We start from the raw sequence: 21686 nt of genomic DNA on the forward strand, positions 1-21686 counted from the left end.
CCTCGTCCTGATTTCAACAACCCTATTCGGTGGGAGCTTCGTGCATTTTTGGATGGGTTTTTGCACCCTACATAATTTTGAAAGAATAAGAAAGATTCTGAAGGAATAAAAGCTTTAATTGGTGTTTGAAGGTGTATTCTAGACCCTACTTCTTGACTAGGCTAGTCTAACCAACATCCTTGGAAAACTTGTAACTCTTATAGCAGGCGAAAATTTTGAGTTTCTCCACAAGAACGAAAATAATTGAAGCCCACATAATTGCCTCTTTCTGACACTATTCATTTGTGGCTGCGCACCATTTGTTAAAGGCATCACCACACGAATCTGAGGTGGTATGGATTTCAGGTGGAGTATTCGTATGCAGGATAGTAGATTATGGAGAGGGGTATGATTCCGTCCATTTCTTCCTAATTCCCGTAAAAAAACGGCCCGGAAGATGCGGCGCGCGCACAAGGCTGGCGCGCTCCAATCGAACTCATTGTAGAAAATAGTGCGCCGGAACGCTCAAAGCCGTATCTTCCGGGCCGTTTTCTACGGCAATTGGGAAGAAATGAACGGAATCACCCTTCTCTCAATAATCTACAATCCCGTAAACGAATACTCCACCAGAACTCCGTACCATCCCAGATTCGTGGAATGATGCCTTTAACTGTGTCATGATTGGTTATCACTACGGTTTTCGTAACTCTAAAATGACTCTAATATCCCACATATATAGAGATGAATTCGAATGACGTTTTAAGTTATTATTATTATTGTTATTATTATTGTTATTATTATTATTATTATTATTATTATCATTATTATTATTATTTCCATTAAATCCCAGTGAACAAAGCGCAGCAAAAAAGGTCGCCGCTACATTTGCGCCATCGATGGCGCCGCACCGCCCAAGGCCAAGCAAACCTTTCATCTCACCCGCCAGAGTGGATAAATTGGTCATGAATCCTTCAGATTGATTCCAGATTTGTCTACTAGGAAGGATAGGTCACTGATTATTTCCCCACCCCACTTTTAGTCATTTTAAAAGCTGCCTATGGATTTGTAAACCTCTAGGATTTTGGATAGGTGTTGAATTTGTTGGTGTGCACCATTGGAATTAATTTACGCCAAACACTTGGTCTTTCATAGCTTCTTTAATTATCGAGTCCAGCAGCAAGAGAAAATGCTGTCCTCCTCGCGCCGTCACTCCGTTGATACGCTTGCAGCGATATTGCTGGAAGAGACAACGTCCTCGCTCACACTCCAATTTTCGTGCTATCCAATCGACGTGTTCGGCCGCTGCAGCGCGTGCGACACAAAGAATGGCAGATAAAAACATCCTCAAAAAGTAGTTCGTCGTATGCAAATCGTGTCGAATCGCTGAACATGACACTGCGATTCTTCTAGCACGATTCCGGGGGGTTTTTTAGAGACCGATCTCCTGAACCACGGAATCCGTTCAGACCGGCAGCAGTGATCATCGTCACTCTCGGATGACCTCACCGGAACAACGCGGTTACTGTGATTAGTTGTGTTGCAAAGAACGGCGCGAAGGTCATTTGTTCCGGTAGATTTATGACTTGCCACAGACACTGCATAATTTCCCGTGGTTGTCCTTTAGTTTTTTTTTTTCTTTGACGGATTCACGGATATCTAACAAAGAACCTGTTATTCACAGATGAGTGTTACTTTCATGCAGAGTCAGATGTCATCACTGAGATTCAGTTTCTACTCATTTCTTTTTAATTATTCTTTTTCTTCAAGATGGTTTACATAAGTGCATGCGGATTTTTGGTCATTTTTCCACTCGTATTGAAAACAGGAACGGATCCGTGATACGAATTTATGTGAAAAATAGGTTTACGTGACCATGTTTGTCCTTGCAATGGTTGGACTGGAACCTTGCCCATTCAACCGTAATAATTCCTATCTGTACGAGTAGGTGCATCGTTTTCTCACGTCCATTGCGCGTCACCTGGAAGACCTCCATAGCAAAAAATCGGAAGAGACCCAAGTTTGCCAAAGCAAGCAAAAAAAGGTTCACCAAGAAATTATCCTTATTTTTGGATCAAAAATTAGTGTAGAAGTAGAGGAAGCTGTCACGCACTGAAGTTTCACAACAAATCAATCTTAGGAGGTTTATTTAAATGAAGCATGAAGATTTAAATGAAGCGTTTAGAAGGAAAGTTTCGGTCTTGCATTGCCTTCAGCTGTGCGGAGATATGGTTTGGGATGTAGTTCCTAAACATCACAACGAAAACACAATATATCCATAAAAAACCCAGAATTCGGACGGACGCAGAGCACTGTGCAGACAATTTCACCCGACACTCCTTTCAATCATCCCAATGTTGAAATGAAGGTGGATTTCATGTTTGTCAGGAGAGCTACCTCACCTACTTCCTGGATTTGATTGAAGGGTTCTGCTTTTTCCTTGCGAGGAGACATCCAAACTACATTCCGAGCCCTATCCACTACTGGAGAGGGGGACAACATCGGAAATCCCTCCGATCGATGTCTCTGAAATGCAGAGATAACTGCTTCACATCTCCTCATTCTATTCATTCTTCGTCCTATTCATCTTTTAATGCTCACAGTGCGCTGCAAAAGTACAGTAGGACTCACTGGATTTGTTGAAGCCGTAACAGATATGTCAATACATTGTTAACTTCACTTTTCAAGGAAAAACTCCGGTGCTCCAAGTTTTTCTATTAGCAAAAACGTAAATAACCCAGAAAATCCAATTCCTCTTGTTGTTTTGCTGGACGCTTAACTAACAAATAGGATTTTGTTTTGTGTTGCGCGGTCCCGAGACCTGGCTACTAATTCAGCTGTTAGTTGTCTTTCCGCAGGTGCGGAGCTACTGGTAGCTGCTCGATCGCTGGTTACTCGCTGGGAAGAAATTAGTGACAGAGCGCGATGGTGGGCGGTCCCGGGACGACTAAGTATCCGTGCTCGTCGCTTGGATGCTCCACAGCAGTGCGCTGTAATGGCACTGCGGTCAATTGCACACCGAGGTCTGCTGCGCGACGATATCGATCGCTGGCCTCAGCCGCGTCCTCCGCATCATTTATAGCCGAGCCTCCAAATCGAGGTCCTGTCTTCTCGACCAGCCATTTGACTTCACATCGTACCCATGCGGTAGTCTTCTGTTCTTCCTTTGGATCTGCTCACCTCTCTCGACCCTAATTTTCCAAACCCAGAGGGCTCCTGTCTTCGTTCGCATCTCGCATGTCATCCTGGTCACTGACCACTCCGACTTCTTTCTTTCGTCTCTGGTTTCACTTACCTGATCTCATTAGCAACAGTTGTTACTCAGCTGGACAACATGAAAGCACCGAGTACCGCGGTTGTTCTTCATTATGGCAACATTTTTGTTGCTCGGAACCCCATTATCGATTAGGATCTTCAAGGGTCTTTCAATCCAGTTCATCTCCGCATTGGCTATTGGAGTAGTGTCGAATGCAGGCGAAAAAAAAGATGTGATGAGGTGCGTAGGTTCATTCTGTGGCAGGAACATTATCTGTTGCAGTGGAAGTAAGGGCCCGAGGATTTACCGATCCACGTGTTAGGTTTTTTTTGTCAGTTCAGTGGAATTTGAAACAATGTTTCCGTTTCAAACCTCTGTTCTTTTAAAAATGGAAATAATCCAGTCATAGCAAGGTGTGTGATGGTGCGAGACCGACGGGGGAAACAGGTTTGCATTTGCACCTGATTGCCTCTTACCAGTGGTTTAAGAGCGCTCCGTAGGAACTAGCTACAAAATTGCAACAGTACCGGTGCTGAACTTTTCCATTGTCGTTTTTCAACAGAGAATATAATAAGAATCACACCCCTAACATCTCCTTCTTCTTTTCTTCTTTTTGTTTCCGTTTTTCCAAATTTTAAATGTTAGGCTATTTTGTCACTATTCGTGTCGGAAAAGGATATCGTTTTTATGTGAAGTTTGATTTTATGGAAGTCAAAGATCCTCTTTCCATAGATTCGTGACTGGAAAGTTTGCCCATCGGATGAGGAAAGACCCAGAATAAAAATAAATTATTGAATAACTTCGTTTTATTGAGACGTAGTAAGCGGGACTATTTTATAGGTTGCCCTAGTAACAACAGTTTTTGGATGGTGAGCGAAATTGAATGTTCATTTTTTCCGCTCATTAAAGTGCCAGAAAAGATCCATCGTAGCAGATGTCGGCTGGGGCCATTCTTTGAGGGCAACACGCCTTCTTATGTCTAAGAAAGACCTGCTAAATGCACATCCAGCTTATCCTCGTTCGTGCTCGCCCTCGCTGGTCGCAGGTCACGGCTCAAATCGTTCCGTAGCGTGGTAGCAGCAGTCACGTACTAAATCGACTCCATGTTTTTCCCCTCCCGCTCTACCAACCGGTGCCATTTCATTCGGCTTCAAATCCCACCACTTCATTTAATGAACAGCAGCTGACTGTCAGTTTCTGACATCCACTTGATGTTCCATTTCTAATTTTCTTCTTTTTCTACTTCTCATAGCGTTCCTGGCACCTTTCTTTTCCTTGCGGAAAACTTTTCAAAGAATCTTCTCATTCAGTTATGATTTCTTCCATTCCCATCTCTTAATCAGCGATGAATATTGTTTAGAACCATTGTCATCTCATCTGCTCATCACAGCAACATTGTTTTGTTCGCATTGTTGTGATGATTCTTTATCTTTGAATAATACGTGAGAAATTTCTGGACTTTGTCATCGGTCAAGGTGACGCGTTAATGTTTTGCCGGTAAAATCGTGAAAATGTGTCTGTCTGCTTTCGAATTATTCTGAAGCTGTTCACATCTGCACATGTTCGCAAAGCCCTAAATTTTATGTCGCTGATTCACACTTTTTTTTATGAGCGTGTCAGTTTCTTTGCATGACACATGGAGGCTCTTAGATTAGCATCAAAAACATCGGAATACTGTAGTGACGTGAGAAATTTTTCGAGTTTCTGTGTTATTTCCAGAATTCTTTCTTTCTTTTCTCCTCCGGTTTCCTTCCCTCATTTTTGTGCAAGAGGGGCAAATAGAAAATTAAAACTCCTTCTAATCTATCCGCGTATATCGTCGGACGTGGAAAGAAGTGCTTAGTAAGGTGAAAACGAAGACGTGAATTGTGATTAGATTTCCGCTCATTTGATTTCCCTCTCTCCTTCTCGGAAAATAATGCGAATCTCGAAAATGCTGTGCAACCTATAAAAGTGGAAAAAACTCTAAAAAGTGCTGATCTTATTTCTATTTTCCCCTTTGAACCATAGCGATAGTTTTAGAAATGCATAGAGAAGAGCGGATGTTCAATCGTACAGCGAAATTGCCCTCGGAACTGAGGTGCTACAAGCGAACGTCTGGTTTGCATCGCATCATTCAGTTTTTTCCATCTTTCGGCCGCATTCACGAGATTCTAGTTTGTAAGGAGCGTTTTGTGGAACACGTGTAGAGATAGCTGTAAAAATCAGCTGCACATCGATCTTTTAGATACGGTGACATATGGGGATTTTTATACGCGAATTACGGTCCTTTAAGGGCTCTTTTTTTCGGGCCCATTTTCTTCGATTATTCTCTGCTCCCCTTATATATTCTTTGCTCCAATATTTATTATCGTTCTTAAAAGAGAGAAAAAAAACTTCATCGCTGAGATGACTGTCCCTCCCGTATGCGTTTGAAAGTCAAAATTCTTAAAAACACCAAATAAACCAATTTTATCTATGGAACTTGTACAGACGCTGCTACGAATACCCCGCTCTTCATTGCACGCCACTCGGTCGGTGTTTCACATCGACGGCTCTTCCATCATAAACTTGGGCGCGACATCACAACGGTCCTCCATGGTCCCTCATAAATATATTTTCTCGTTCTCTATCATTTGTACAAGCTGCAGGCTTCTATTAGCGACACATATTACAAAGGGACGCCGCTGATGAAAATCCAGGAAGCAGATCCGATATTTTCTCGGAATCATATTCTTTCCCTGCCGATAATTTTCTTCTTGCCATGCTCTTGTCGTTGCTTGTATAGCACGCCCATTTCTCTCTTCGTGTCGATCGATTTTCGGCGCACGTAGCACCTCTCCCATTCTTCCTCTCTCTCGATGTCCGATGGAAATCCTGTCCTCAGTTCGAGGTCGACGTCGTCTGCTCGGCTTCACGCGTCATCGTGACGACGACCTCGCTGCGATTTCAGGCGACGTCAGCGCAGCTGCACCACACTCACACCACCCAAATCATCGCTTTTAATGGTGCGCAAGCATGACTGGCTTTCACCTTCGGGCTTTTTCGGCTCTCTCCCTAAAAGCGTCGCTTCACCCGATCTATCTACATTCCTTTTGCACTTCAACACCCAGAGCTTACCCCAACAAATCGTGGACGTTTTTATTGAGCTAAGGCCTTCTTCATATAGTTAACGTTGCAGACAATTCTACTAGGATCCAATCCAAGTCTCAGAGCACTGCAAAGCCTCGTTTCGTATCGTTTCGTCAACACTTTTACGCCGGAAAGAAGTTCGACTCGAGTGGCCCCCCGCACATTCATCCGGATTCGCCGCATTCTGCGCTCTCTCCGATGATGTGGTGCTCGCCGTCGAGCTGTTCGATTTGCTATTCATTGCCTATCGGCGCCGCTCCACCACGTATTCGTATTCGGCTTTTCACTCTTCGTAATATTATTCTTTTATGGTCGTACTCACTAGTCAGTAACTAGTTTTCCTCATTCCCTGTGCTTTCACTTCTAGTTTCAGAGACTATAAATTTGGCTTGGTGTAAATTACGAGTTGACCGTGGAATGCAGGTGTCCATACACACACACTTTTTCGACTTCATTAGTCATTCATCGTGTTTGACACTACCAGGGCCAAGGTCATCGCACCCAGCATTAGCTAACGCGCTGAATCCCCCACACATCTTTTCATTGATATTTTAATTAAATAAACTACGTCATCACGTCCCTTCATCTTTCAACTAATGACCCCTCTAATTACGATTTTGCCGAAATTGGCTTAAAAATAGCAAATTCTTGCATTATAAAGTTTTTTTTGCTTACTTACACTGTAAAGTTGCACAAAATTATATTTACTTTAACGACATAGCACAAATTGGGAACTCATCTGTGCAGTAAAAACATGAATAAAAATGAAAAAAAGATAATTCATCAGGCAATGTCATAGACGGACGAAAAAGAATGGAAAAGAAAGAAAAATTCGTTAAAAGCATGAACGATTTCAAAAACTGAAAAATTGACATAGGATATCCTTTGTGAAAATGTTGCATCCGTACGCGTACTCTTACATTTTCCGTGAATTTTTCGGTGCCGGCACATCTGGAGCATTTGTCCTTTCAACCGGCGTTTGGTATCTACCCGACCAGAGTACCAGTTCGTACTAAGTTGTTCTTTCGTACGTTTAACTCTCACTTATCACTGTTTGTTTGTTTCTTGTTGACTCCCCTGAACGCATCCCGCACCAACCACGCTCTACTCGTTTCTTTACCTTTGTCATTAACACTGTTTACTCAATGATTCCTCGCCGAACTTTGAGTTTTATCCGGAAAGTGCAAAACGCTGGAACGTGCCGCACGCATTCATGCAGCGTCCGTATTTGAGGCAAGCAATCGTTCACGGCTGTCATTTTCTTCCAAATATAAATATTCGTCCCTCTATATAGCTCTCATTTAGTGTTTTAGGTCATGTTTATGTTATCTTCTCCCTCTGCTGAAGCAGACGCTTACAACTAATCCACCTCAAGTGCCGAGCGTCAGCCTTTCGCCTTTGCAGCTGAGCTCCTGCTAGGACTAACTACTTCCAAATAACAACTTTGCTTTCACGTTCTCGCGCTTCGAGTTACTTTTCCTCTTTTCCGACTTTTTAGCTGAACTCAAATGCTGGACCGCTCTTCCAGGCCTAGATTTAAGTGTTCGAAAAAAGTCAAGTTACTGCTATGTTTTCTTGTTTCTGACGCACCACACTTTTACATATTCCGGCAATTTTACCTGTCTGCAGAAAATGATAAAAACATCCAGCGAGCTTGGAGAAAGTCATTTCGGCTGGCCATATCTCCTTTTGGAGCGAAACTTCTCGCAATGCTCCAATTAGTTTCACTAGAAGCATGACCTTGATAAATCTTAATGACACGTTCCGCGACACACACTTCGATGTCGCTAGCATCGTTTTCTTTTCTTCTGCTTTTGTTCTTCTTTAAATCTAATTGGCATACCGTTTTCTATCACTAGACCGGTATTTTTGACAGTACATTTTCTCCGAAATTGTGGATGCTTTTAAGCGACAGTGTTCTACGAATTGGTAAACATCTGATTGTGATTTGGGTGTCATTCGTCCAGAAAATTGAGTAAAACGTGATGAGACGGAGAAAGGTCAATTTAGTGTCATTTAGTTTGGAGGTATGAACAAGAAGAAATGAGCTGAACTCTCATTTTGCTACAGATCTCCTACAATTCAAATGCTGCGAAGATCTGAACATTGCTTTTTCCTTCAGTCTGTCTCCCCCCTCATCAGATCTTTCACAGTCCTCTTGCATTTCTTCGCATTCTCTCCTTGCAATGCAAAATTTTACTTCTGCTGCGGTCTTCCTGGATTCCGACTATGCTTGTTAGAACCCCATTCATCATAGGAAATCCTTCTTCACCCAAAGAACATTTGCGCACAATTCTTGCTTTTCTAAATCACTTCGCTCGAAGGCGCTTTCCTTCGTTTACCTCGTGCTCTCCCATCTCTCTCTGTTCGTCTTTTTTCTATCTTTTTTTTCTAGGTGTACCGAGTTCCGGTCGACGGACGTGGTGGCGTAGTGCTAGTTGCGACATACAACCACCTTTTACGCACCTCTAGGCAACGCACTCGATCATGGTGAGTCCTTTCGAATATCGATCGTATTGATTTTATTTGCGAATCAATGCTTTCATATTGATTGGGATCCGGGTTAATAGCGGTTTCCGTTCGCACCGCTATTAACGCTGTTTCGCTGTGCGCTACTCCAGCATTCACTCGCGTCTTTCTCGCATTCGATCATACATGACATGCTGCCTATTTTCTTAAAACTCATGTTTTTCTTTTTCTTAGTATCCGAGGACAGGTACTCAGCAGCCTTACTTCACTTACTTCCTCTGTCATTCTCGTGACATCATCCAAAAAACCACAGTTATTCGGGAGAGAAATGGAAGGATTTGGTGGATGATGAATCGTAGGTCGTTCCTGCACAAACACGAACCAAAAGCGATCATGCAAAAGCGGACAATAGCCCTAAATCTGTTCTTTCCACATGAGTTGTTGCGTAGTAAAGAAACAGTCTACGATTATTCTGAGTTGGTGAAATATATCGCAAGTAATAAAAAATAACTAATTTGCTATGTTGCTCTTTATTCCTTACTTGTTTTTTTAGTGCGTTATGTCGTAAAAGTAACGGTTTTCCATTGGATCAGATAGAGAGCAGTATTCTTTGGTCCTTTAAAATTAGTTTTTTTCCGCTGTTCTCATCTATCAAATTACTTCTAAATGTACTTTCTGAAGACTTCAGAGTTGCAGCTGAATGCGAAACCAAAGTTACGGCAACGTAATTCCAGGGTATGCTAGTGGAAGGATGGGGAAAGTCAAAAATAATTGACGGAGATTAGTAAGACTTTACCTGTTCCGAGCCCACAAAATTGACAAAATTAGGTGTCGAAGGCAAATTTTTGAAATCATCAGCTCGTATGCTTCAGTTTGGTATTTTCAGATATTCTCCATTTGCAGTGGATTCTAACGGTTTTGGACGAATTTTGCGATGTAGGAGATTTTTTTCATGCAAAAATATCCCTCATCCCTCTTTCTCCCTCCTTGTTCTTGACGTTCAATTTGCTGCGGCGCATTGCAGCGAAGTGCGCTGAGCACTTTGCTTTTTTTCTTGCTGAAATTCTTCTGAAGATTTTATCTGTATAATACAACGAAAGCAAAAACGAGCGATCAGCTCGTTATTCATTTGTTTTGTCTTCGATGCCGATACGACAAGTTTACTGGGCGCCTCGACTTGTGTACTTTCTGCGTATGTATCGTAAGAATTCTGGCTTAGAAGCAATTCTGGAAGGTCCCTATATGCTTTTACTGCTTTACTTTCCGAAAAACCAGTCCGAGTCTACATACGTGTTGTGTTTCATTTCCCAAGAAATTGGAGAGATTTTTCTCAATCTCCGTTTTTCTTGCTCTCTTTTGTTTGCATTATTTTCTCAGTCATCTGATCTGAAGATGATGTGTAAGTGTTGTTTATGACATTGCCAAAAAAAATCACTCTTCAATGCCTGCCGAGAACAATAGTTAGCCCCATTATTCCAAGTATCCCATCTGTTTATTTTTCCTGCAAATAATGCGCTGATTGCCTCTTTCTATATGTTTAACCCATGCCTTTTCACATTTCATTTTCCAAGTTCAAACGAATAGGAAAGGTTTTATCTGGCACTATGAAAGCAGAAGGAAAGTTTCGATGAAAACTAACATGCAAATCTTTATAAGAAATTTACTGTCATATAGTTAATGGTCACAGAACATCACTCATAATTATGCTCTCGCGGTCAGTTACTCTACGTCGTAATCGGATAACGTTTCTGAGGTTAAAGAATTTTTGAAGGGATTTAGATTTTAGGTTTCATCTGTAACTTTTTCATCATCTAAGTACGAAAGACTCTGGTCTTTAGCACTTTTCTCTGCTGTGCTTTTGTTTTATGAGGTCGAAAAGTCGCGCCCTACTTGTTGCTCGCCAGAATCCCCGGACATTTACTTCCTGTTATCGTCGGTGCTTTCCGCTCCACCATTCTCTGCAAAATCTATTACAAAATTTGATTGATTGAGCCATTACATTGCACCATTTCATTTCATATTAATAGCGGTGTTATAAAGTTTTGTTGGGATTTTGCACCGTATCCAGATACATCCCTCACCACTAAAAGTTTTACGCGACAAGATTTTTCGAGATTATGCCTCATATAAAACACTGTTTACCATTGATTTGAATGTGTATTCCATCGATCTTCACGAAAAATATTCTACGGAGAATGTTTCGTGTTTTTCGGCACGGCTATCCGGTTACTTCTGTTTCGCCCATTCCTACTTATTCTCAAGCGTGAGGATTTCAAGTCAAGGAGGTTACAATTCCTATCAAAACTATTTCTCAGGCTCCGCTCTCACTTACAACTGCATACGTGTATTTCTTCTCCACACTCTGCGATTATGATTATCTGAAGACAAGTTCGAGGAAATTTTTAACCCAGTTAAAATTTTCCATGTTAGGAGGTTCCTCCCAATAGTAAACATCTGTTATACATTTGAGTTAAAACACTGCTGCCATTGCTAAATACCTTTTCTATGAAGGTGAAGCATGATTGTGATTCATCGCATTCCCGCTGACCCCTCATTTCTTCGTCAGCCTATCCTTTTTCCATGGGTTTGAGGGATATGTCTTCTTCGTATGACTTTTTACGAATGCAATGAAATCGATCGCCTAGTATAGATATGTATCTTCGTTGACTAGTTAGATATCCCTGAATAAAAAAAAAAACACTGTTGCCAAACTAGCAAGTTGTCTGGATGCACTGAATAACAGCTATATGAAAAGTGGAAGATCGAATAGAGAGGAGGTAAAGTGTTCTCGTGAGAGGGAGACTATTACTGTGTGCTCTTTTTTTTTCGATTCCTTGTTACAGAGCAGTAACTACCGAAAAAAACGCGAGTTTTACATCCAATTTTATTACAATATGACATGGGTCCATTGTTGTATTTTGAGTTCATATGTGACCACGAGGTCTATCAATACAATTTTAGGAGACAGACGTAATATGGAAAGAAGTTAACTGAAAAGAAGAAAGAAAGTAGGAGATTTGTCCATGTACACATATCTGTTTTACGAAAAAAGACCAAAAACTGAACAAATTATTACTCTAAAAGCAGTATTTAAGCGCTTATAACAACTATGTGAACTTTAGTGCGACCTTCGGAGGTTTTTCCCCACATTTTTAATATTTCAGCACACACACACGCGTAGTACATAGTCAAGTGAATGTCATGAAAAACTTCGCACTAATTGAGATATCCTCATTTCGCTCGGAAGATAAAAAAGAATGAGGTGCTTATATCTCACACATTTTGATACACTTCACATATTCAACGAAGTATTAGTGAGATTCTGGGATTTGGCGCCGTTCTTGACCTTAAGGGTTGTTCGAAAATTTCCCTCCGGTTTTCCGGTTTTCTTTGAACGAAAACGCACTTCTCATCTTTGAAATGTTACACTTTTATCGAATTTTCATCACTGATTTTTTATCATCAGTGTTAAGGACTCGAGGTCAGTTGTTACTACTTCGGAGCTCTCAGTTGGCGGTTTTCCTACGATGTTATGCTTCCTTTTGTTAGTTCTTCTCTTCCCAGTTCTCGGCCTTCTTTTGAATGCTAAGCTGAATGCAATCGGCTGTGTGCTTTGACGCAGTGCGTCAGTTCGAACGCTCTTGATTGATGGGGAACTTCTGCGAACATTGATGTTGTTGCTCCAACTTTCCAATTTCGCTGCACTTTTTTGGAGTTCTAGCCGCAAAAGTCGCATCGAAGCAAACTGGGCTGGGCCACACATGTATTTCCCTCTACACCTTTCAATTCTCCTCCCTCCACGAACAATCAAACCCTTCGGAGTGAGCCGAAAACAGCAGCGACACGGCTGTTGTAGCTGGTGACATTTCTGCTTCGTCAGTTCCGGTGGCTGTAGTATGTAATTTTTTTCGCAACTATTTTCTCAGGAAATATGTGTTTTCCGAGACTACTTCTCTTCCGTTTTTTTTTCGTCCCTTGCAATCCGACCGAAAAAAGTTCCAGCACGTTTAGATATCTTTTCACACATGAACATAAGTAGGTAATATTGAAAAACCTTATCCAAACCTCTTTATTTAAGGGGGATTGGAAATAAGTAGTCATTTCACTTACATTTTGGTCCATATTCAGCTATACTGCATTTTTTTCGATCCGAAAGGGCTTATGTAGTTGTTCGCTGCTTTTAACGGTAATGGACCCATCGGCTTAAACATCTGGCACACAGACGCTTCTGCAACGATGTTTTGATCATTTGAACAGTTTAGTTGGGAGCGTCTATCCAATTTTTGCTGTCCAAAAGTAACACTGTAGCCTTTCTTTCAATTATCTTTGAAATTCAGGTAAGGACAAATTAATTTGTTGTATTCCATGCATCGGTGCCTGCATTCTGCGTGTTTTCGTAGATGTCGAAAAAAAGTGGTTTGAAGTTTTACAAAGTTTTTGTCGAAGGTAGTTTGGAGTGGACTCTGTTGGTGACTGATTCCGATTTACTGGAGGGAAATGTTAGAAGTTTGCAAAATAGCAAAGAGAATAAGCATTTGCAGGTCTGCCTGCAAAAATCGATCGCTGAAGTCCTGTTACAACTTCAGTGATTTTTTTGAAATAATTGTTCATGAAGTTATGTCAGCAGCTGGCTAATTACCCACGAAGTATCTAAGTTTATATTCAAATAAGGAGTGCGATCTAAAAGAGGTTTGATTTTTTTCATAATTATTTTCGTCGGGAAGTGTAGCTGTCCTCAGTACGTTTATATTTTCTGCTGGGCTTTGAACCTCTGAGCCTCTGTGATCGACGAACTAATCTGTTAGCTGGGTCAACTATCCTTCGAATGGGGTGTGAATTATGTTCAAAAAACCACGAAACAGCTAACTACTGTAATTTTTCATATAGAGGCTTCCTTTAACGCTTTGCTAACTTCTTTTGCGCAAATTTTTGCATATTCATTCATATTCAACGGGAACACACCACCAATGTCGGGCGATGAGAAGAACATTGTATTCATTTCAATCTGCACTTTCATTGCAGCATTGACCACGCGTTTTCATAGAAGCCACTCCAAAAATGTCCAGAAAATTTCCTAAACTCCGAAAGTTTGGGTCTAACACAATGTTTGATCATTGGCTCATTAATTGACGAGTATAATATGATGACCCTCAACTTTTTGCATTAGCACTGTAGGACCCATACGCAAACAGGTTGAGTCTCTTTTTATGTTCTCTCTCCATAACTTTTGAAAAGCGATAACTCCAGTTACTGGTACGGTTGAAGAGTCAAACTCGTTTTATTTGAAAAATAAAATCTTTGCTAGGAACGCAACTGGACCCCTCAAGTGCGCTCAACTATGTCTCACCACCAGTTCCATCACTAAGCTAAGCGTTTCGCCTTAACATTACTACCACTCTCAACCATCCCTAAAAACGGTGCTATTGAACAGTCCCAGAAACGTTCCCTCCTTAGCGCTCGCCCCTCTCATCGATCCGCATTATACATTGTAATGCGATAATCACCACGCTTCGAATGGCCTACACTTTACGGGGCTTTCTGCATTCAACTTTCCACACGCACACACAACACCCATTAATCCCTTCCCATCAAATCGGACGTTTCTCGCAGCGGTTTTTCATCGCTCGATGTGTTTAGTGCCTGACTCTATCCGCACAACTAAGCCTGCTATACACTACAGGTTGTGCAAGGTACGAAAGCATAAGTGCCCCCACCGTACTCGTTCTCTCTCGTCCTCGAGGTGAAAAAAATGACATTTGGTTTCGATATCCACGTCATCGTTAATGTATTGAAACGCAAAAATTACGAATATTTTAATATGATTTGAGTGATTGAGTTTTGCGAAGGTCTGAGTCTTCCTTCGGCTCCCTTGGTTCGTTTACTCGGGCTCAATTATTCCAGTGAAGAATTGTTACTGTGGGACTTCTCACCTTTCGCTAACGTCCGGGTGTTCCTTAGAAACGGCAACTTTTTCTTGGTAATTTACTATTGATTCCTTTTTTTCGCACAATTTCCTTTGGGATTTATTTTTCCCTTTCCCGCATGCGCCCGCTTCACTCATCGATTATGCGCTTAATTCAGCGCCCACATCGAGGACAGGTACTCAGATCTGTCCGAGTTTACTCCTTATGACCTGTACAAGTTTTTTGTACAAGTTTTCTTCGAGTTCAAGTGTTTAACTTGAACAAGATTCCAGTCGTAAACTCGTACTTATCTCTCAAAACATAAATGCTTCAGATAATCCTATAGTTTTCGCTAGTCTTCTTTATATATTTGAGTCAACGAATTTTGTTCGTGCCATTAGATCAGCTTATGTCCACAAGTCTCAAAAGATTTCTAAAGGCGTTGTAAATTTGCCTCCTTTACATATGTTTTGTCGGATGCAAAAGTGGCTATTTGGATCTTTGACATGGATTACTGCAAGTGCGAGGAAGAATTTGTTGGTGCTTTTGATTCATCATTGTTGAATTTCGTGTAGATTCATTCAAAATTCTCTACAGTTCACTCTAACGCGCACGTTGTAGTGTTTTTCTTTCCCAGTTTTATAAGTGTTGATATTGTCCATTTCCTTCTCTGTTAGAGAAATTCGTATCGAAACCGTTGATTGAAGTCTACACATGCCATTTCATTTTGATATTGTCAAGAGAACCGAAAAGACCGCGAATATTGTCACTCACAACCAATGGTGCTGTGTTCCCTACACGAATCTTTCAGAAAATGAGAACAACAATCAAGATCCATCAGGCTAAGTCTAGTTCCCAGCGAAGGGAGGAAACCTTGCGGTGTCGGGATGACAAATGACTGCTGGCGAGTCCTCCCACGTTGTTGTAACTCTGATTGCTGTCGGAGATCATACTTGCTTTGTGTTATCTTCACTATTTCGCGAATTTCTGTGACGATTGTCCCTTTCGTTGCTATATTCAATCTCTTCCGAATACTCTATAATGCACAATCTCAAAATTTCCGGATCTTGTTATCTTATTTATTTCCGGGTTTGTCCCGCGACCATAGTCTGGCCAAGGTTTTGCGGTCTACGCCCTGCGCTTTCTATTGTCCATCCTGCGGGCCTACAGCAGACTGAACCACATCGTCAGGACCCTCGTTCGACTTGCATTCGTGCTGGGAGCCAGCCACCAATTGCCTTAATACACGCGCGCGCCATAAATTACATAACTTTGACTGTATTACAGGTGTAGTCGGCTTGGAGCAAGTAAAAAGGAATCGAGTTTGTAAGCCAAGCAAGAGGAGGAGCTTCCGTTGCAGCAGATGCGTCGCGCTGGCCCTGTTGAATATATTCGACGTTGACAATACGTCTTCTTCCCTCACAGTAGAAACAGTGGATTCTGCCTTCCGAGAAATGCTATCCTACTCCAAATTTAGTATAGAGTTCTAAAATATGGAGGAAGATGGGCGATAACGCTAATAATCGCTTAATAACCCCAATCCAGTTGCATTCAGTTTGGTGTTGCTTTTAGGAGCGTCCGCAGCTAAAAAAAAAAATCAACACTTTCATAGCAATTTCTGTAAGAATTGTCGAATCCTCAAAGGTGTGTGTTGTGGAATTCCGATGAAAATTATTGTTGACAAAAATCGACTCTTGAAAGGAGCTGTACCCAAAAAGAAAGAAAACAGGAAAAGTAAGTCGCTGGGAGCGCTTGAAAGAAAGTGAAGACCTTTATACGCCTTTGGTGCGGAAATCGGCGCAAGAAGTCCCTGAGCAAGTAAGTGAGCTTCAACTGAAAATAATTCCGGACTAGTATCCAATGTATCCGTCTTTTGGAGGATAAATAAGATGGAAACTTCCATATCGGTGATTTGGTTTCCAATCGCGCTTCCAATATTGTTTGGTTACTTTGCTGAAGTAAACTTGTTACAACGGCACTTCGCTGCTGGACCTAGCCGTTTGCTGTGGGAGCATTTCAATCGCTGAACAGAGCGGAAACATATTTCCGCTGTGTGGTGCGTTTGTCAGCAGACAGATCTTTATTATGTAGCTATGTATCCAACCACGGCGCATTTTTCCACTAGGACATGTTTATCCAACTAGAAGCATTCCTTCTAAACACTTGCTATTTTCGGTTAATTCACTGCTTGTCCTTGATGACGTTGAGGTTCACGTAAGCGTCAAGATCTTAGGGGATTTCCCGCGGGCACAGTCTTTAATATCGATGACGAAGCTGAAATGCGGATCGATTGTTGGCGACATCGTAATGCTACCAGTTATTAGGTTATTTATATGTTCAATCGGACTAAGTGAACCTTGGCCGAAATACTCACCTGGTGGCACGTACTTGCTCGTGCACACTGGCTTATACTTAAGAGCTCTGGGGAATCTCTTTATGCTGATCATCCGATACTGTTATTCTTTGCTAAGTGGCCCGAAGGCTCCCGCTTATCTCTTCGGTACCCTCGTCGATTCCATGAGATGTTATGTTAACATAAGGAAAGCAGCTTAGATCTCTGACTACGTATCGGTGACCTCTGCACGTTTCACGTTTGTTCAATACACATAAGTCAGGTTTCCAAGGCCTTTGAAGTTTGATAGTATATATACAGTGGACTTCGATGTTTTCAACCGTATACGCGACGCGTCTTCTGCAGAAGACGCCCTGTTTTCTTTGGCGCACTCCCCCTTCCCTCTTCTTACACCAATCGAACACGCGTCGCGCACATCTGGTTGGACACATTTGGTGCCGACTACATGATAACTCTCTTCTCTGCTTTTCCAGCTTTTCTCGATTCCAGCGACAAACGTTACGAATTTTATAACAATTGGAACCGAACCAGTTAGCTTTTAGCAGCATCTAACAAAAACGATTCATGGATTGTAAAGCTTCTGCTAATGTTGTAGTGAAAATTTTTTCGTTTTTTTTTTTTTATTTTCTTTCTTTCGACTTTGAATTATAATGTTTTCTTTTACTACGGTTTTTTGAAGTGAATTAGAATAGGTAGTACTGGCTTTGAAATTTCTAGTTCGTGAAGTAGTTAAGAAGTGTTGACATTCAGCGGTACGCTGTGACGAAAAGACATCGAATGTAGTGTGTATGGAGTTTCTTTTACTTTTAATTCTTCTGCTGAGAGTTGGAACTTATCGGATTTTTTCTCAATTTATACTAGAGATTCTTCAATATTTTTATGTGCTTGAAATTAGTTCACAAAGGATCTCATTTTATTTGGGACCCTTTTGGGATTAATGCATTATTTTTTATATTGCAGAGCTCCTTACTCTGAAATCCATCCCGGTTTTTATTCTATTCACATCTAATTTGTGTGTGTTTTCACAAGCTCTATGCATCTGCATCTGGCATTGCTTTTGTGTGTGCTAATGGAAATTATGTATTGCACAGCTTCATGGGGATTGTTGTTTCTGCAAATCAATAAAATCACGCACATTTAGGTCTAGAATTTTCATAGACGTGCGAAGTCTGCTTGAGCATACGCACAGAGCACAGATGGGTATAGTCAGGTCAAAACGACCTGAAGCTCGGCGCATTGCGTAAGCGGCTAGCATCGAAGCGGCGCGGTGGAGCGAGTGGTTGGGATCAAGGCGGGACCATCGAAACGAACTTAGGATCGCTTTGCCTTAAAGGCATCACCCCACGAATCTGAGGTGGTGCAGATTTCAGGTGGAGTATTCGTATACGAGATGGGAGACTACGGAGAGGGAGATGATTCCGTCCATTTCTCGCTAATTGCCGTAAAAAACGGCCCGGAATATGCGGCGCCGCACAAGAGTGGCGCGCTCCAATCGAACCTCCTGTACAAAATGGTGCACCAAAACGAATGAAGCCGTATCTTCCGGGCCGTTTCTTACGGTAATTAGGAAGAAATGGACGGAATCACCTTCCTCTCCGTAGTCTCCCATCCTGTATACGAATACTCCACCTGAAATATGCACCACCTCAGATTCGTGGAGTGATGCCTTTAATTATATATTTGCAACGAAAGAATGATCATCATGAACTTGACAGCTGTGACATCAGTGCCTCTGCCTCCCTCCTTCGCATTAATAAGTGAAAATCGTGATAAATACCGAGGCATGGAAATACTCAGTACGGAGCAGGGGTAAAGTGTAGGAGGAGTTGAGGCGGCGGCGGGGAAGTCCCCGAAATCGCTCTTATTTCTGGAAGCTTGATCTTCCTGTATTCTCTTATTAGCTTTAGCCTACATGTTATAGATCCTCCAAGACTAATGCTTAAGTTTTAGGGCCGCGATTCACTGAGTTATCCACCTCCAGAAATAGGAGCCTAGTTGAGTGCGCTCCTTCCCTTTCCCTAACTACACTTTATCCCAGATCAGTCCATCCACCAGCATTCGGTGTTGGGGTCAAAGCTACACCAACTACTTTAAATTGTTGAGGAAATCGACTGCGCATGAACGCAGAATCTACTGGATATCTAAAGCCTCCACCAAATTTGTGAAACCGGCGCTGAACATGACTTAAGAACAATGTTTCCTTTCACTGTTTTTATTTCCTCCATCTTATCACACGTGAACCACATTTTAACCTCATTGCAACTAACACATTTTTATTCGTAAAGAAACCGATAAGATCTTTCCTCAAAATTGCTTTTAGAAAGTGGAATTGGTAGAATGATCAGAATGCAACCATATAGTGCATATTCTTGGGAAGTTGTGGAAACAGTATGCTGAAAGATAGTTGGTCGATATGTTTATTTTGAGGACTTGGATGTAGAATGATCACTGGATGCTATAGGAAGTACGCTACGCCACACGGAGTACGTGTGGGCTTTTGTTCTCCTCCTCTTCGCATTTTTCGCTCCATCTGAGAACATCTTCATAACAGCGACTATGGTAGTTCTCGTAATGCGCCACTTCATTCGAGCGAGCTTTTCAATGAATCTCTGCCCTATTCCTCGATCCTTGCTCGCGTCCTCCTCATAGGACGACACGCATTTTGCAAAATCGATGCGCTCGTTTTGGTGGCCGAGGCGAAGTAGTTTTCGGAGGATTTCAATAGTTCCGTTGAGTCGGTTTCTGCTATGAATTCGCACGCGATTTTAGTTGTTCTTATAACGTTTCTTATCCACTTACGTGGTTGACATTGTCATGTCCTTCCAGTGCACGTACAGTAGGACATTTCCTAATACAAACAATGACATCTGGCCGATCGGCTCCTGTTCGATATTCGAATTCCCACATGCAAACGCTGTTTGTGGTACATTTTTGTACATACGACTTCCCCATCATTGTATGGGAATGGACGTCCTAAAGTACAACGCGGCACATCGTCGTGGTACAGTTCCCGGTGCTTAAAATTGGACTATATTTATTCTTTCTCCCCCATCAACAACGGATGTCATGAACTACTTTATTTTTACTCTCAAATACTTTGCTTGCACGAGTGCATTTTGGAGATATTATGTGATTTTCGCCAGTTGCCAGCCATTGATAATCCCTGAGACAATCTCCTCCTCTATTGGTGCTACGTCCCCAGGGAATGGCAGAGGATTATGTGCCGGCGATATCAATAGCTACTGACTATTCCCAATTATTTAATATCTATGAACGTAGTAGTATGCAGTACATCGAGTTGATGTTAAAAAGTGTTTTCTGAAACTTATGTTACTGTAGTTCGTGCATCCTTCGTGGCCATGAACAATTAACATCATAGAAAGAGCGAGCACAAAAAGAATAGGTTGAGTACGATTGTGGGTGCTCTCAACATGTGCTGAAATTTTGCTGGAAAACGGTAGCTGACAATAGGATAGATCCTTTTACAATAGGATCTTTTTCTGCCTACTTTTTTTTTCGCAGTAATCAAGGTGAATGTTTTAGATCCTTGTTTTTCAAAGGTATTGAGCCCATTTCATTACATGAATCACAACATCCTTGAAATCACATTAGCAGTCGTCTTAGGAAGCTTTGATTTGTAGTACAGTCTCTGGTGCTTACGGTTATAAACTGGTCGTATCTTGTCATGAATGTGTCGTTAAAAAGTGTCCAGCTATGTAGAAATTTGGGGTAATTTTTTGTCGGGATCGAATTCGCGACTACTGGATACGACGACTGCGAGTTTTTGCCGCCCATGATTTTTTTCTGCGTCGTTGTTTACTAGAAAATAGTGTGAAAAGTTGTGAATTATCTGCGGTAACCTTCCATAGGCGTGTCATATTAAATCACGTTATTGATGGTTTAAAATGTTTCATTTTGTATCCCAGTCGCTCGATTTTGGAAAACTACAGTCGAGTCAAAAGAACCGCAAGATGCTTGTTGTTGTGTAAGCGGAGCGGTGGAGCTTGCGGTTCCTTGCGTTGTAACCCCAGCTGGGGTCAGTCTAGCTCCCCGAATCGCTGCGGTCCTATTGAAGTTAGCGATGGTCTCACCTCGAGCCGAACCTCCACAACGGCGCTTCGTGCGCGGCCGCACATAGCTTGAAATCCTTTTTTCTACGGCATTTCTTTGTATGTTTCAGTATGTGGATGGTGTAAATTTATAAAATGAAAGCTATGAGGTAATTTGAGCTTGAATTTTCCGTTTCCATAAACGCCCTGAATTTTGTTTCGTTCATTTCACCGAGAAGGTTCTTCCACTGGAGTTCTGCTCAAAAAATCTCATTCTCAGTTGTTAAATGACCATGGTACCGACAAATATGGCCGAGTGAGAAACCCAAACCCTCAAACCCCCAAACTCTGTTAATCAAAAATCACGGCGGTTTGGTCTGAATCTGGTAGACAGAAGAAATGAATAAGGATATTCGAAAAAAGAGATGATTCTTGAACTACAGTTCTAATTCCTCCTTCTCAATGTGGAATTCCTATGAACACCATTACGGACAAAAAGGGAGCGTAAACATTCTTATCGGCGTCATTTCAGTGCAAAACGAAATAGATAACTGTATTGAGCAAGACGA

The 21686-nt window shown here is 41.7% G+C and overlaps 2 protein-coding genes across 2 annotated transcripts in view; one reads left to right on the plus strand and one right to left on the minus strand.

The window, feature by feature from the left end:
• Positions 1–2885: 2885 nt before the first annotated feature.
• On the minus strand, positions 2886–3220 carry RB195_014958 (uncharacterized protein; the record flags this gene model as incomplete). The annotated part of the gene is made up of 2 exons (XM_064205447.1): positions 2886–3103; positions 3157–3220. The coding sequence occupies 2 exons, from the start codon at positions 3218–3220 to the stop codon at positions 2886–2888; spliced, it is 282 nt and encodes a 93-aa protein (XP_064061328.1).
• Positions 3221–8830: 5610 nt separating this feature from the next.
• RB195_014959 (uncharacterized protein) overlaps positions 8831–21686 on the plus strand; it is a gene marked incomplete at both ends in the record, with an annotated part of 33902 nt that continues 21046 nt past the window's right edge. The window contains one exon of the mRNA XM_064205449.1: positions 8831–8833. Within this exon, the coding sequence (XP_064061329.1) occupies positions 8831–8833 (3 nt within the window). The remainder of the gene's footprint in view (positions 8834–21686) is intronic.

The sequence above is a fragment of the Necator americanus genome, chromosome V, assembly GCF_031761385.1.
Source record: "Necator americanus strain Aroian chromosome V, whole genome shotgun sequence".
NCBI lineage: Eukaryota > Metazoa > Nematoda > Chromadorea > Rhabditida > Ancylostomatidae > Necator > Necator americanus.